The sequence below is a fragment of the Drosophila innubila genome, assembly GCF_004354385.1.
Source record: "Drosophila innubila isolate TH190305 chromosome 2L unlocalized genomic scaffold, UK_Dinn_1.0 4_B_2L, whole genome shotgun sequence".
Taxonomy (NCBI): Eukaryota; Metazoa; Arthropoda; class Insecta; order Diptera; family Drosophilidae; genus Drosophila; species Drosophila innubila.
Genome location: NW_022995372.1, coordinates 15,912,149 through 15,927,858, shown reverse-complemented (window position 1 = coordinate 15,927,858; position 15,710 = coordinate 15,912,149). Strand labels below are relative to the sequence as shown.

Sequence of the window (15,710 nt, the reverse complement as noted above, 5' to 3'; positions counted from 1 at the left end):
TATTACAAAATTATGATTTTGTACACTTTTTAATAAATTTTAATTATATTTTGTATAATTATGAATATATATATGAATATCTGTTGAATAAGTTTTTTTTATTTTTATTAAAAATAAAAAAATATAACGTTACAATTTCAACATTCAAAAAATTCTATAATTGATTTTACTAATTATAAATTGATAAAATCTTAAACCATTTCGAACTTAAGCAATTTCGTTTAAAAACTCATATTCATGTCTCATGTACTTTTTATCATCAAAGCAACCGATTAAGGCCGAGGACTGCATTTGACCTGGACACTGTCAGTCGGAATCATTAATTGCTTTTTTTCTCTTCTTTGCCGGCTGCGTTACTTTATGCTTTGACCAATCCTCCTGAAATATATAATTATAAATTCTGAAAATGATAAATTTGTATATAGAAAACTATCTTACCTCGCTAGAGTTCTCATCAGACGAGTATATTGTTTTTACAACATCTGAATTTTTCTTATTCCCCGCACTGTGACTATTGGAGTCCTTTTTATTAACTGGTTGCTTGCGGCCACGCCCACTGCCTCCACGTCGGCCAACGGCAGTGGTTTCATCCTCCGCTGCCAATGCGAAAAGATCGCTGAACTGTTTCTGCTCAAGAAACACACAAAAGTATTAATACCGAAGTCAATTAAAATGTTTAAGTGACGCTTACCTTTGTGCTCTCATTGCTGTGAGAATAGGCTGATTGCAGTGCTCGCTGCATCATATCATGAACATATAATCCTGTGCCTGTTCCATGCCTACAGCTTCTTCTATAATGCTCCAGGTGGTTTAATACCTGTAAAGAATAAAAACAACTTTTAAAAACAAGTTTTAATTGAAATATGCGTATATATGCTCACATTATCGGCAGATGGAGTACTGCTTGCAGCGGAACTTCCTTTGGATGGCCGCTTTCGCTTGTTGGGTGATGAGCTCGGATATTTGGATGTGAGCAGAGATGCTATGATTTCCGAAAGTTTTTCTTCGCAACGCTGACACCAAAATCTGATTAAAAAAGATTTTACAAATTTAAAACACTAAACTAAAAAACTTTTAATTATGAAATAAAATGTAGGAATCCAAAATTAAAAAAAAATTCAAAATTAAAAAGGTTTTTAATAAAATCTAACTATTAAAAAAGGAATTTCAAACGGTGTCAGTAAAATCTACTTAGCTAATTTTTCATAATGTTAATAAAATAGTTTATTTTTTTAGTTTGTGTGTTTTAAATGTTTTTCCTATTTCAACTTTTTAGTCGCATTATTTTTTTCGTCCTTTATTTAGTTTCCTGACCCTTTTTTTCTCTGGTTTTATCTTTGTAAATCTTATAAAAATATTCGTAGCTCGCAAGTTTTTGAATTTTTACGCACCTTAAAGCCGACGTGACAAACGGATCTCCTCTGGATTTGGCTTCCCTGCTGAGCAAAAGTCTGATGATCTCATTTGTGGGCTCTTCATTCTTCAATAGCAGCAGCAAATGGCTAAGTGCCTCTGGATGATTTGCAGCTTCAAGTTCCGGCAGTAAATCCTTAAAGAAAATATATATTTAAATGTTAAATTAAAGACGAGCAATCACTACTCACTTGTATGCACTTTAGGGGTACATCATGTGCCTGGATGAGCTGCCAAAGACAGAACTGTTCGTATGTCTCATATTCCAGACTATCGCGAATACAATCGATTAGACCGTCTTGTTTGAATATTGTTAGCTTGCCTTGAGCAATCGAATACATAATGTCACGCACATTCTTGGCGTCAATGCATCGCAGGGTGATACGCAAAAGTTCTGTATTATTTATGGCAATTGTTTTAAACTCCCTGTAAATATCAGGCAGCAACCATAAATATATCGTAGTGTTCTCCTTCTCAAGTAGGTCAAGATCCCGCACAAGACAAATGCCAATTTTCTCATCTGTTGCTTCACATATTTGCCGATAAACAGTCGTTTTAAACTGATACGCTTGCTGTACGTTTTTGCGTGTCTGCAGTTTACAGTGAATTTTCATAAAATAGAGAAGTAAATATCCGGTTTCGGTTAAGCGTTCGCATATCTCAGATAGTAGGGTTTGAAATGGTTTTTTGCTCTTATCTTCGTTTTCATAAAGAAACCGAAATAGACCGTATAACGGATAACTAATGCTTTTCGCTAAAAACTTCTCCTCTGTCTTGCTCTCCGAGAATACGTTTTGTTGTGGCAATGTTTCGCGTAGAATCAAAACTGTATTTGAGATCACATAATTGAGCTGCGCTTCATCCATGTTTGAGGCAGGTAGCGTACGAAAGTCTTTCAAAAATGCTTCCCATGTGAAGGAGTTGCGCTTTGTTACAAATATCTCGAATGATTCGGCAATTGCATCGGGCAACTCGACTCTTTCGGGAACTGGTTTTTCTTTAAGTCGCACCTAAAATAAAATAAATATTTAATTCATTCTTTAACTAAATTAAGAGTTCCTATTGATGTTTTTCTTGGATTGCAAACAAATCAGTAGCAAATTCGTTGATTACAAAGCTTTTAATTGCTATTTTTAATAGCTCTGTTAAGCACAAACCTTTGATAGTGGTAGATCATCATCGTCATCGGTGTTTTCATCATTTTTGCTGCTTCTGCCCATATTTTCACCGTCTTCGTCGCTGAATACAGATTCAAGTTCACCACGTTCCACGCTTTCCACTGGTGCAATAGCAATTTTGTTGTCCTCGTCCACCAGTGAAATTGTGCCGCTACCAGCTGCAAATGCCACACCACCAACATCAATGTTCTCTGCAAATAAAATCAATTTGAATTAAATATTTTTGACCAGATATGCAAAATGCATTGAATGTTAAAAGTTTTTATGGGAAGTTTAGTTGTTTCTTAGGTTTACATAGTATTTAACTAAAATTTAACTGCTACATCAGGAATGTTGTGGAAATGGGTATCAAACAGAGCTCTGCTTGACTAATATTTTGTTGAATACTTATATAAACACACATACCACCTGGCATCATCCGTTGATCGGCTTCTTTTTTAAAAATCGGTGCTTGAATTGGATGTGTCACTGGATACATGGTTTGTGGAATATTGGAAACCGGCGATACAAATTCTCTGAAGTTTTCGCGTATTAAATTACGTAGTTCTCTGTCGAGTTTCGGCGACTCAAAAAGCGGATGTAAGTTTGGAATGACCTACAAATAAGAATTATTTATCTTTAGCAAACATTCTATATTCTATGTATAGAAAATACTCTTACCTGCTTATCGAGTATCAATTTTAGTGAATTGTACACGCCCAATCTTATTCTATCCTCGTTCTTAACATAGAAATTCTTAGTGATTCGACACAGAAAATCTAGCAATGTGCTGCTCACAAATGGATGATTTCGTATAGAATGATACATGACCAAAATGCCGGGTTCTATATTCATAATGTTATCCTTTGCCGGATCGAAAAATAACCAATCGTAGAACAGCGATAGCTTGGCATTGGCCGAAGCTATGGGATTGGTGCATGATGATATAAGCCAGCCAATAATTGCCCATCTTGGGATAATGTCAGAACATAACATATCATTTGTGGGATGAATTACGTTAATAATGAAACGAATCAGGTCTGACCGCAAACTGTGCGACTCCGGCGTAGCAAAATATTTGTCTTGAAACCAATCTTGGTAGCGCTTTTGATTACCAAATTTCACATTCGATGCCAGAAAGTGTAACTTGCGTTCCATTTCAGGAAGCAATCGACATTGTAGGAACCGTCGACTGGTACGTATTTGAAGTAAATGCCAAATTCCATTAAAGGTCGGATGTAAGCTTTTCGGATTGTATAAGATATCTCGCCATAAGAGTTCAAATTCCGGAATGCGTGCAACATTTTGCAAAAGCCTATAAAATATTGTAAATAATCGAAAATATGAATTAATATTTGCAATGCTTAGTGAGTAATAATTTCAGCTTCAACTCACCGTACAAAATCTCTTCCCAGTGGTATAATATCATGAAAACGATCCCGTATTAGCGAAATAGTAAACTTGACCTCTTTTTGGCGTAGTGGCAGCAAGGCAGGATTGGCATGATCCTCAATGAGGCGCACGAAACTGTAAACTGTCGATTGTACAAGGAACGGATTGGTTTCCAGCCATGCCCTATACTCGATAAATATATCCAAAAGGCTTTCAACAAGAAACAGATTCTTATGGGATACATCTCCTCCACCCGCTTGTCGCAAACAATTCCAGATAACATTCTCCACACTGAGCACCTGATGCTTTACAAATTCCCGCAGCACCCAGATCAGTTGCCTCCGTGCTGTTTCCGTTAGCTTTGCATACTTTTCAACTACCAAAATTGTGAGATTTGCAACAATTGCGCTCATGCCGTCCCTCGATACAAGTGTTATATCCCGATATGTTTTAGGCGCCATCGCCGGATCAGTTAATATGATATACAAAAATCCGATTGAAATCTCCTCATGCTGCTTCTCCTTGCACACAAACTGTGAGAGCATGTCGTGCATTTCCTTATCACTGAGGCCCGCAATTTGTTGCTGCAGGTTAATGAACGAGCGTTCAAATTTCTAAATCAAAGTAATCACAATCATTATTATTTGTTTACAGTTTTGAATTTTGGGGTAAAATTGAATGCACCTCTTCGATCTCATCTTTACAGTCGACAGCCGTACAGACAAACAATTTGGAGACGTGAGCTGCGCTTTTTTGTTGCTGTTGCTCCATTTGCGTGTGCAATGTAGATACTTGTTTGAGTATTTCTTTGAATAACCTGATATGGTATTTAGTTACAATACAGTTTCATAATCATTCAGAAACATTAACTGAAATAATGGTAAACTTAATTTGTACAACAGCATTTAATAAACAATAAAAACTATTCGCAATTTCTGTTTTGGTAGACAGAAAAAATATGGTTGCCTAAAATGGGGGCTGCCAACTTATAAGTTTACCTGGCCATATGAGAACAAACCACAAGTTGGCAGACTTTCTGAATGTTAAATGAACCAGTCATTTTTAAATGATAAAATATATTATTATTATATTATTATTGTTGTTATTATTGTTATTATTATATTACACAATTTCCAGTGCGACAAGTATGAAACTAGCTCCATGTTTTTTTTTCCATTTTCATGTATCACAATACAAAATTCAACTATAAACCACCGCACGCGACATTGTTCAAACCAAGTAGTGGTTTACTAAATTAAAATAAAGTACAGAAAACATTGCATAAAATTCTTTTCAATCAATGTCATTTCACAATAAATTTAATTAAACATCCATTTTGGTGCACTTTTATGTCAAAATACGATTTTATGTCAAATAATCTAGATATTTCGATGACAACTAATGACTCGTTAGTAACGACTCGTTACTTACGGTGACCACACACAACAAGCTTGTTCAGCGATGGCAGTTACAGGAACGAAAATATCGCTTGTCCCCAAACCACAAACCAGCCTGCCAGCCCATTTTTTGTTGCAATATGCCTTTTAAAACCAGTTGACAGCACAGTAACTACATTTGTATTGTCGCTAAGAAAAATTTATAATAACATATCGTATTGTGAAATTCAGAGAATAATGGAGGAACTGTTAAATGACGTGGTGCCCCCAGAGGATTTGGATGTACGTAATAAATTATATCTTTAAAAGCTCATATATATTAATATTACTATTGTTGCAGAGGTTCGAAAGAAAATACAACCACGAACATGAACTCGATGGAGAGGTCACAACAGAAACAAAATTTGAGTGCGTGGATAATAAGTACCATTAAAATGGTTTGCTTTAATATGTTTTCTTTGTTTTATTGTGTTAGATATGCGTTTTGTTTGGTCCGGAGTCGATACACCAACGACATCAAAAAGGTGAGTCAGTACATACACACAACTACAGCGTTTGTAAGTATGTAACTACACGAACCTTCCAAAGACATACAAACAGTTAGGCAAGTAATTGTGTTGACAGAGAATACACTACATTACATTAATTAAAAAATTAATTCGCACAAAAAAGTGTTAATTTGTCAAAACCATTACTTCACTAAGTGTACATATGTGCATAACATACTCTTTATCTAATTGCTAACGTACATCTACGACTTTTTTTAATTAATTTATTTAATAGGGTGTTATGCTTTTGGAGGATCTGGCGCGTACACATCCAGAAGGGAAACGTGATTATATTTATTATCTTGCCTTTGGAAATGCGCGTATTAAGAACTATGCCGATGGTTTGAAATATTGTACAGCGTTTCTGGAAATTGAATCCAACGATCAAGTGCGCGCGTTAGAAGTATGTTTTCTATACAAATATCACTGATTATCTGCGACTTATTATTGAATATAACTTTTTTGTAGGAATACATGAAAAAACAAAGCGACAAGGAAGTTGCCAAGGGTATTGCTGTTGCCGGAGGAGCTGCGCTCGTTTTTGGTGGACTCTTGGGACTCGGAATTGCATTGACTCGAAAGTAAAATATTATTTTTGAATAATAAATATTCCATCCCACATCCAATTTGTTTCCAAAGACGCGATTCTGTGTATATACATATATGATTACAAAATTTCATAATTTATAAAGATCACAATTTTAGTTGTAATTATTTAAAATTAAATGCATCAACTGTCGTTAAAGTAACCTATTTTTTATTTTTCTTGTAGTAAACCAAAGCGCGAAAAATAGTGAAAAAAACTAGTGATAAATACAGCTTTTTATGGAATGCAATTCCCTCCCAAAATGTACACATCTATATATAATAATCACGATGCGGACGCCGATTAACTAATTAGCATTCTATTTCCAACATTTATAAGCACTTTTTTCCTGTAATTCATTAAATAGTTAAGAAAAAATTGTTACATTCAAACTATTGTATATTTAAAGTGATATGCCACGTGTGTCACCAAAGATGCTAGCGCAATAAATCGTCATACTGTTATTCTCATCGTTAACAAATACTCTCTTATTATCCACATTATACTTGTAAAGTTCAGTTACATAAAACTTGGAGCTTGAACTGTGAGTCATATATTGCATTATGTGGATAGAATCTGTCATTAGCGTCACGTAACTCTACAAAATTAATCATATGAGTGCACAGAAATAAAGCCAAATTGCTTATTTAAACATGTTGTATTTATTATTCATCTGTGCTCCCAAGTCGGGAATCGTAAGAATATTGCAATTTACCTTTTAAGCCTTTTTTGGCATTCGCAAATATTAACATTAACAATGGAAAAAAGTAACAGTAATATATCAAAATGGAAGCACGTCGGAGTATATAAACTAAGTAAATATTAAAGCAATCTTGTAAATAAATGCATCCGTTTCGTAAAGATTGTTTCTAGTACAATATCAATCAATAGTTGATAATATCTTTTAGAGCTGCAAGACAGCGATGTTTGTCAGGCAAGTAGAAAGGCTCAAATACATGAGGAAATGGAGTATCCCAGCCCGTAACTCTTTTTACGGGCGCTTCCAGGCGTAAAAAGCATTTCTCCTGTATATAAGCAGCCAGCTCAGAACCAAATCCTTGGGTAAATGGCGCTTCGTGAGCAACTAACACCCGACCAGTCTTACTGGCAGACTAAAAAGAAATTTTGTAAATAGATTTGAAGAAATATTTATTAAAATGTACTTACATTGCAAACTGTTTGAGTATCCCAAGGCAAAATAGATACCAAGTCAATTACTTCACAATCAATATCCATTTGCTTTTTGGCTATTTCGGCGACCTTTAAATAGACAGGTATATAGTTAATATTGTTTTGTACAGTAGATCAATACTTACTTCCAACAGCACATGAACTTGAGTTCCCCAGCCGATGAGAGTAACGTCTTTACCCTCACGTAGAATATCAGCTTTTCCCAACTCGGCCGCATAGGAGGCAGTTGGCACTTCTTCAACCGCAGCACGGTACAAGGTTTTAGGCTCAAACACTAAGCAGGGGTTTGGATCACGAACGCAAGCTAATAATAGACCCTTCGCCTTGATAGGACCTCGTGGAACCTAGAATTTAAGAGTTAAAATAATATGACGAAATATATAGGATGATTTTAAAAAAGTTTTTATCATGCATGCCAGAATTCAAAACTGTAGCTTTCAGATTGCTCTTTAAATTATATTTTTAATTTGGAGAAAGCCAAAGAGGAAATTTTGAGATAATTACCACTACTCGTAGACCAGGCGTGTGAGCAAAGTATGCTTCGGGACTCTGGGAATGATATAAGGCACCATGACCAACAGCGCCACAGGGAACTCGGAACGTTAAGGATCCACAGTCAAATAGGCCACCGCTTCGATACCGATATTTGGCAGCCTCATTTACGATCTGATCAAAACTGGGAAATATATAATCAGCAAACTGGATTTCGGCTATAGCAGTGGCTCCCGTGTTTGCCACACCAATTGCAAAACTATATTAAGAAAATAATATATTTATAAACTTTGAAATAATGTAAATCTAACGAATACAAACCCTGCAATTCCTTGCTCGCATAATGGTGTATTAAAAACACGATCCTTTCCGTATTTATCTCTCAGATTTATGGAGCAACTGTTGAAAAGCTCAATTAGTTTGGTATTCAAGGGCATAGCTTAAATAAAACATACCGAAAAACACCACCAAAGCCGACATCTTCTCCAAATAATAAAGCCGAGTTGTCTTCTTCAAGGGCCAAGTCCATCGCATTATTTATTGCTTGGAACATGTTCATTTTTTGCGCCCCGCCGGAACCATCAGTTAATTTTGTAGGGTAATAAGTAAAATGTGAGCGTGTCAAGGAAGCGGTGTTCGTTTTGATTGCGCTAAACAATCCACGAGCAAGGGTAGATACTTTCATGATTATTTACTAAATTAACAAGGATATCCAAACAAAATAATAAATCTTATCACTGGTTGCGCAACAGTGTTTGTATGTATGTACGATCAGTTGGTGCGGGGTTGCCAGATATGTCATTCACATTAGGGTATTCACAGATCTGATGTCGATTATTTTCTAAATAAAAACAAATACTGTTCTCAATATTTAACTATATTTAAAACAATATTTGAGATCCGTTTGTATTAAAACAATGGCTTGTATGTAATTGTTGCCCTGCAATACCCTGGAATACCTATACTTTTAACAATGAAAGCTTCATTAAGTATCGAAATTTATTCGCCTATCGGAAAAGTTCCACCACTAAAAAATAACAAACGCGTGTTGTTATTATTGTTTTTGCTACAAGAATACGCATTACAAATGATATGCAAGTCATGTTTTTCGTATACAGTCTTCTTAACTTCTCAGCTTTAGTTTTCTTTCATATTCCCAAGTAGAGTCAAATTCCAATCAAACTAGAATTCACATGCCATTTTATGTAAACATAAAACAGCTGTTTCGTTGATAGTAGTAGTGATGGTAAGCTTGTTGCAGTGGGATCAGCTGGTTACCAATGGGGAGGATTTGCAGATGCTTTTGACACCGTTCCAAAAATTGATTTACGCTGTTTGAAGCTTGTTGTCCCAATTATTTCAAGTTTTTATTATTTCGCCACAACCATAAGCTTTTTTCTTAATATTATAGAGCTGGCAATCGATAACATCGATACAAAGTCAATGAATTAATAAATTATTCACCAATTGCAACAACAAACATCAAACAAGTTGATTTACAGCACAAAGATGTCGAAAATAATTGAAATCCCAGTGCATATACAAAAGTTGTTGACAATATTCCGAACAATAATTCCCAAACTTAGTAATGGAAAGTATAAAGGTCAATATGGTCGCATCGGCGTCATCGGAGGCTCTTTGGAATACACTGGAGCACCATATTTTGCCGCAATATCTGCCATTAAAGTGGGTGCCGACTTGTCGCATGTTTTCTGTCATGCGGACGCAGCTCCAGTTATTAAATCATACAGTCCCGATTTAATTGTGCATCCTGTTCTGGATCGTGAGGACGCCGTGGACCAAATTAAACCTTGGATCGATCGGTTACATGTTGTTGTATGCACATACAGTATGTCAAGTAATTGTTCTGACAAAACTTCATTTTCAAAACGCTTACTTGACTATTTAATTTAATTGTTATTATATTATTTAACGAGCTGTTTTTGATTTCCAGGTAATCGGACCTGGTTTGGGGCGAGATACTCGTGTTCTTAATACCGCCACAGACGTGATCAAATTGTGCCTGGACATGGGAAAACCAATTGTGGTCGATGCCGACGGGCTATTCATATTGAACGGTAATATTGAGCTGATTTGTGGACAACGCAATGTAATATTGACTCCAAATGCAATCGAGTTTCAAAGGTTATTCGGCCAGGACATTGCGGTTGCTAGAGAAAAGATGTTGCGTCTTGGGGATGGCGTTGTAGTGCTGGAAAAAGGTGCTCATGACAAGATTCATATACCACATACTAGCGAAGTATATGCCATGCCAACTGGAGGATCAGGGCGTCGTTGCGGTGGTCAGGGAGATTTGTTAAGCGGTTCTTTGGCAACGTTCTTTTACTGGTCGTTGCAGTCCAATCAACCCAATGCAGCATATTTAGCTGCCTGTGCCTCTAGCTATTTCGTGAAGAAATTAAACTTGGCAGCATTTCAAAAGTTCGGTCGTAGCATGGTTGCCAGTGATATGATTAATGAGATTTCGTCCGTATTTAAACATGAATTTGAAAATACATCGCAATAATTAAAATATGTCATGTTAAATCAATTGCTCGTTAATCTGCCAAAATCAAATTTGATATTATCCTAGATCTCATGAAAAAATCAATGAAAATTTTTTATAAACTTTTCAATTATTAAAAATTACCTATTTGGGGAATAAATCAAAACCAAACCATATATATGAATTTGTTATTTTGGAGCAAGTTTTGTCTAAAAAGCTTAAGAACTATATACAATCGAGTTAGATTAATAAAAACCTTTTTTTAATTAATGATAAACAGAGAAAAAAAACTTTTTTTGGGCTATCGAAATTTTTTATTTCTGCCCTTTTTTTTATATTACTTTATATTTATTTACTCAAGTGTGTCCTCTTTTTAACGGACAATTACTGTTTTATTATTATATTTTAGTACATTTTTACGCTTCCATGCTTTGGTCTCACTGACTAAATTTACATATCTGAGTGACCAGTCTTTGCATTAAGGTGAACGTATTAGCTGTTGGTGAGTTTTAGCACAAATTGACTTTTGTAAAGGTTGTCTTACATTTTGTTATTTACACAAATGCTGTTGCCTATAACCTTCCAGTGTTTTTTCTCCCTCTTTCAGCCACATATATACAGACGTATGGTTAACTGACGTCTCATCGCATTGCACATACTGCACAATAGTTTAATTCAATGAATTGGATAAATGATACCAACACGTAAACGAATTTTTCTAATTATATTTTTAATTATCGTACTGGGACTTTTGCTGCGTATTATATTCTTGTATAATCCATTACTGGAGTTGACGGTAAGTGGTTGTATATTTATAATTTTTTTATCGAAACCCATTAATATCTATGAATGAAATAAGTTTCGTATTTACATGGGTAATGTATATATGTGTGTGTGTTTGTGTACACGTATTTGTAATTTGATAAGAATAACCAGCTGAGTCTTTTCTGCCGGTTGGGTCTAATTTTGTTTTGACTTGGATAAAACTATGTGCATTTACATGTAGATTTACGTATTTTATTTAAGTTAGATACAGCCAGATTCATAGTTTTCATTACATTAATAACAAGCCAACTTCAATAACACCTATACAATTAGTCAACTAATTGTTTTGATAACATTAAAAATTCACCTTTTATTTTGAAAAAAATAGTAAAATGAATACAAATAAAAATAATAATACAAATAACATACCCCATATAATATGCATAGTGTTGTTAGAGCAGGTAAATAGATAGATAAATATGTAATATCCTTTCAAATGGAATTATTGTTGCTTAACTTCATTTTATATATCTTGAACATATCTTTCATATAAATATATTTATTTTAAATATCAACAATATTAACTATTTTTAATGTTCTTCTCCAGGATGTATCAAGTTTTCGTAAGACTGCTGGAGCACCCGTGCTCGTAATGGTATTTTATGAGGCACTTTGTCCAGACTCCAAGTACTTCATTACGAAGCAACTTTTGCCCGCATTTAAAGCCGCTGCACCGATTATGGAGGTGCAGCTGGTTCCCTACGGCAAGGTAAGACTACACATTAGAGTATTATATAATAAACTCTATTTAATATGCCAATGCTTATCTCTTCTTTAAGGCAACCACCTCAACAGACAGTGAGGGTAAATACACATTCGACTGTCAGCACGGAATTACTGAATGCCAAGCGAACACTTATCATGCATGTGTAGCAGAAGTTATAAATGATGCTCTAATTCGCTTGGAAGTTGTGACCTGTATGATAGGTGATAATCGACATCCCAAAGATGCTATGCTAATGGTTTGTTCATCCTTAAACTTTAATCTTTAGTGTTGACTTCAATATTAAAATAATTCATTTGCAGTGTACCAAGCAATACAACGTGGACAATATTGATCTAATCCAGAAGTGTTATGATAGCAGTCATGGCTCCGAGTTGATGAAACTCAATGGTGATGCGACACACGCTCTCCGACCGCCAGTTACATTCATTCCAACCATTACATTAGATGGCTCACAAGGCAGGCAACCGTCTATATTAAAAGATCTACTTTCCGAGGTGTGCAAGTTAGCTGGAGACACGGAGCAGGCTGAGAAAATTTGCAAAAAACCTTAGCTCTATTTTTATTTCAAAATATAAATGTTAATTTTAATATTTTCTACTGACAGTTGTTAAATAAATATTAGTTCATTTTTATATTGATGACAATCAATGAATAAATTGAAAATAATGCACATTCGCCAAGATAATATAGATATTATCGCTGGCACGTAAATATTTCGTATAAAAAACAGTGTTCGTTATCACAAACTGATATTAGAGTGGTTAACATAAACTCCAACTTCTGTATTTAATGGCTCCAGTGATATATTCTCTCCGGGACTTTCACTGTCGATATATACAGCAAACCTCTTAATAAGGCAACTTTGTGCGTCGCATAGACTTAGCGAGAATTCGATCGCTAGAACATCATTTATTCTGGATTCTATACTTTTTAAATGCTTAATCTGCAAAGTGCATTTTCCGTCTGTTAAAACTCCATTTGTTTGCTTAATTTCTAAAGCCGGGCAAATGCGTTTAATCGTCCATTTCTGTGGGGCATCTGTGGTATACTTTAGATCTGGCGAAAGTTTGATGGAAAATTCTATAGAGCTACTCTGATGCTGCAGCAAGGGAATACATTTGATCAACTGAAGACCGCTTCCTTTTGACGAACTAGGAGGTGCATCCGTTTCACTGGTGGAAGATAATTGATTAAAGTCCAAAAGGAAACGACGAGCCGTACTTGTTGACAAATCAATTATATAGATCGTATGATTATTTGTATCAGCAACCAACAAGTTCTTTCCACTCGCATCAATGCAAAGACCAGAGGGCTCTCGAAAAGTCAGCACGTTGTTATCTTCGTTCCTGATAACCAAAGTTGTAATGATATTGGTCTCGGTATCAATTACTTTGATTTTGTGATTATATGTGTCAGCCACATAAACCTTATGATCGATATGATTATAGGCAACACCCAATGGATGTTGAAGCTTTGCGTTGTACAGTTTACCATCCTCGTCTCCAAATGCAAATAAGTTCTACAAAAATGTAAATAATATTTTAATGAAATGTTAATAATACGATTCATATTGATGACAGTTTGCGGAATGCTCTACGTAATTTGGGCTTTAATATGACAGCAATGTCATCCCAATTGAATAATACTGGTTGTTTGATTTTACAATCACAGAAATAAGTTAATGGATCATCAATTTAAATAGGAAATTTCTCATATGTATCACAAAAACAATTGGTAGTTGTTTTTAGCTATCGTTGTATGTAACTTACCTGTGGATTGCGATCTCCTCCAACGACTGGCATCACTTTCCCGTCGACCAAAGACGCTTTGCGTATGCTGGAGCTCTCGCTGTCTGCTATGAAAAGAAAGTCCTTGGACATGGCTAAGCCCGATGGCTGTGCAAAGGCCGCATTTTGTGGATAGGAATTATTACGATTCTCTTCGAGCCCGTTGCCAATCAAGGACACACAACAGCGTGGCTCAAACTTCTTAAACTTCCACCAAATAATGCCCTCGGGGAAATATCCCCAAATCTGATGTGTTCCTGCCATGGCAATCAGGATAATTGTTTTTTCGGGCACGTTAAGCTCGTCCACGTGAAACGACATATCCATGTCACGAGCACGAAAAACAGCCACATCCCAGGGCGATGATATTGACTGTAACTGTCCCAATTTGCCGCCTGTTCGCTCGTTGCCCTGTTGGCCAGTTCCTGCCAGGGTCTCAACGATTCCTTTCTGTAGGGATATTTGACGCAGAGCATGATTATCCGTATCGGCAACAATGACCGTATCTTCATCAAGAAACGTAACTCCCTGGGGATTATTAAATCGTGCCGACATTAAGTTGCCATCAACAAAACCGGCTTCAAGACCTCCAATCTTATACTCGACGACTCCTGTCTCGGTCACGATGAGCACACGATTGTTACCCGCATCAGCGATAGCATAACGGTTCAACAATCTTGAAATTTTCGCTGGGAAACGCAGATTGGATGCTGGATGCAAATCTGTTGAAAGTTGCAGTGGCAAACTTACGTTCTCAATCTTTTTCTGGCGATTAAAGTAGAAAAGAGCGGCGCCCACAAAGTCATGTAGAAACTCGCCGTGTCCTTCACCCATCAACAGTAACATTGGGTGTCCGTCCGGACTTAGTACAAATAATGATGGCCAGCATCGTATACTGAGAGCGCGCCATAAAGCGGATTTTGAATCGTTTACTATTGGATGCTTTATTCCGTAGCGCTGTGCCGCAGATAGAATATTTGCCGCAGTGCGTTCGTTCTCGAATTTGGGACTGTGCACTCCCACAACAACTAAGCCATCCTCGACAGGGTATCTTTCTTCCAGAGCTCGCAGCTCTGGCAATACATGCATGCAGTTAATACAGCAATAGGTGAAAAAGTCCAATAGCACGACTTTCCCACGTAATCCCGCAATTGACAACGGCCTGCTGACATTAAACCAATCCAAATCTGCAATACAAAATAGGTCAATTATAAGTACTTACAAATAAACTAATTGCTTACCCAATTCGAATTCAAATTTCATAGATTTCACTTTTTCAATGGAATTGTCGTTTGCATCCCAACGCTCAAGAAATTCTTCAAAAATTTTCGTTTTATCTTTAGCATCACAATTGCGATAACTCTGTTGTAATTCGTCCGTAATAAATGTAACAATATCAATAGCAGTCAAATCATCCGTAAAATCCATTATATTATTTATTTTACTAACACCGCAAGTAGAAATTGAGTTATTAAAAAATATACATAAATATTTGTGCCAGTGCTGCCTACCTCTTAGAGGTAAAATTATCTGTTTCTGGCTGGAAAGCATCTGAAAAATAGCTGAAATTACGATGTAAAATAGCTAAGACCGAGACGGCGCAGCTGATAAGCAAATGTAGTTTCAGTGCTGCCAACATGTTTTAATAATCATGTCGCAACCAAAAACGGGTTGGCAGGCTTAGTTCAT

The 15,710-nt window shown here is 35.9% G+C and overlaps 6 protein-coding genes across 6 annotated transcripts; 3 read left to right on the top strand and 3 right to left on the bottom strand.

Annotated features, from left to right (window-relative positions):
• Positions 1 to 129: 129 nt before the first annotated feature.
• LOC117781712 (integrator complex subunit 3 homolog) lies at positions 130 to 4,946 on the bottom strand. Its single transcript, XM_034618519.1, has 11 exons — positions 4,647 to 4,946; positions 3,966 to 4,576; positions 3,252 to 3,885; positions 2,997 to 3,186; positions 2,571 to 2,782; positions 1,605 to 2,423; positions 1,392 to 1,549; positions 882 to 1,026; positions 692 to 817; positions 439 to 627; positions 130 to 378 (listed from the first exon to the last, which is right to left on the bottom strand). The coding sequence occupies exons 1-11, from the start codon at positions 4,731 to 4,733 to the stop codon at positions 307 to 309; spliced, it is 3,243 nt and encodes a 1,080-aa protein (XP_034474410.1). The 5' UTR covers positions 4,734 to 4,946; the 3' UTR covers positions 130 to 306.
• A 545-nt stretch (positions 4,947 to 5,491) lies between these two features.
• LOC117781727 (mitochondrial fission 1 protein) lies at positions 5,492 to 6,970 on the top strand. Its single transcript, XM_034618537.1, has 6 exons — positions 5,492 to 5,641; positions 5,700 to 5,767; positions 5,835 to 5,883; positions 6,143 to 6,310; positions 6,376 to 6,488; positions 6,680 to 6,970. The coding sequence occupies exons 1-6, from the start codon at positions 5,597 to 5,599 to the stop codon at positions 6,699 to 6,701; spliced, it is 465 nt and encodes a 154-aa protein (XP_034474428.1). The 5' UTR covers positions 5,492 to 5,596; the 3' UTR covers positions 6,702 to 6,970.
• Positions 6,971 to 7,136: 166 nt separating this feature from the next.
• Positions 7,137 to 8,950, bottom strand: LOC117781722 (2-oxoisovalerate dehydrogenase subunit beta, mitochondrial). The gene is made up of 6 exons (XM_034618532.1): positions 8,632 to 8,950; positions 8,498 to 8,575; positions 8,189 to 8,435; positions 7,810 to 8,028; positions 7,661 to 7,753; positions 7,137 to 7,605 (listed from the first exon to the last, which is right to left on the bottom strand). The coding sequence occupies exons 1-6, from the start codon at positions 8,859 to 8,861 to the stop codon at positions 7,378 to 7,380; spliced, it is 1,095 nt and encodes a 364-aa protein (XP_034474423.1). The 5' UTR covers positions 8,862 to 8,950; the 3' UTR covers positions 7,137 to 7,377.
• Positions 8,951 to 9,466: 516 nt separating this feature from the next.
• On the top strand, positions 9,467 to 10,711 carry LOC117781724 (ATP-dependent (S)-NAD(P)H-hydrate dehydratase). Its single transcript, XM_034618533.1, has 2 exons — positions 9,467 to 10,012; positions 10,131 to 10,711. Exons 1-2 carry the CDS (start codon positions 9,686 to 9,688, stop codon positions 10,701 to 10,703), a joined length of 900 nt encoding a protein of 299 aa, XP_034474424.1. The 5' UTR covers positions 9,467 to 9,685; the 3' UTR covers positions 10,704 to 10,711.
• A 469-nt stretch (positions 10,712 to 11,180) lies between these two features.
• On the top strand, positions 11,181 to 12,866 carry LOC117781725 (gamma-interferon-inducible lysosomal thiol reductase). The gene is made up of 5 exons (XM_034618534.1): positions 11,181 to 11,216; positions 11,290 to 11,478; positions 12,055 to 12,216; positions 12,287 to 12,469; positions 12,534 to 12,866. The coding sequence occupies exons 2-5, from the start codon at positions 11,374 to 11,376 to the stop codon at positions 12,783 to 12,785; spliced, it is 702 nt and encodes a 233-aa protein (XP_034474425.1). The 5' UTR covers positions 11,181 to 11,216; positions 11,290 to 11,373; the 3' UTR covers positions 12,786 to 12,866.
• LOC117781718 (NHL repeat-containing protein 2) lies at positions 12,853 to 15,662 on the bottom strand. The gene is made up of 3 exons (XM_034618528.1): positions 15,263 to 15,662; positions 14,004 to 15,208; positions 12,853 to 13,753 (listed from the first exon to the last, which is right to left on the bottom strand). The coding sequence occupies exons 1-3, from the start codon at positions 15,570 to 15,572 to the stop codon at positions 12,974 to 12,976; spliced, it is 2,295 nt and encodes a 764-aa protein (XP_034474419.1). The 5' UTR covers positions 15,573 to 15,662; the 3' UTR covers positions 12,853 to 12,973.
• Between the last annotated feature and the right edge of the window lie 48 nt (positions 15,663 to 15,710).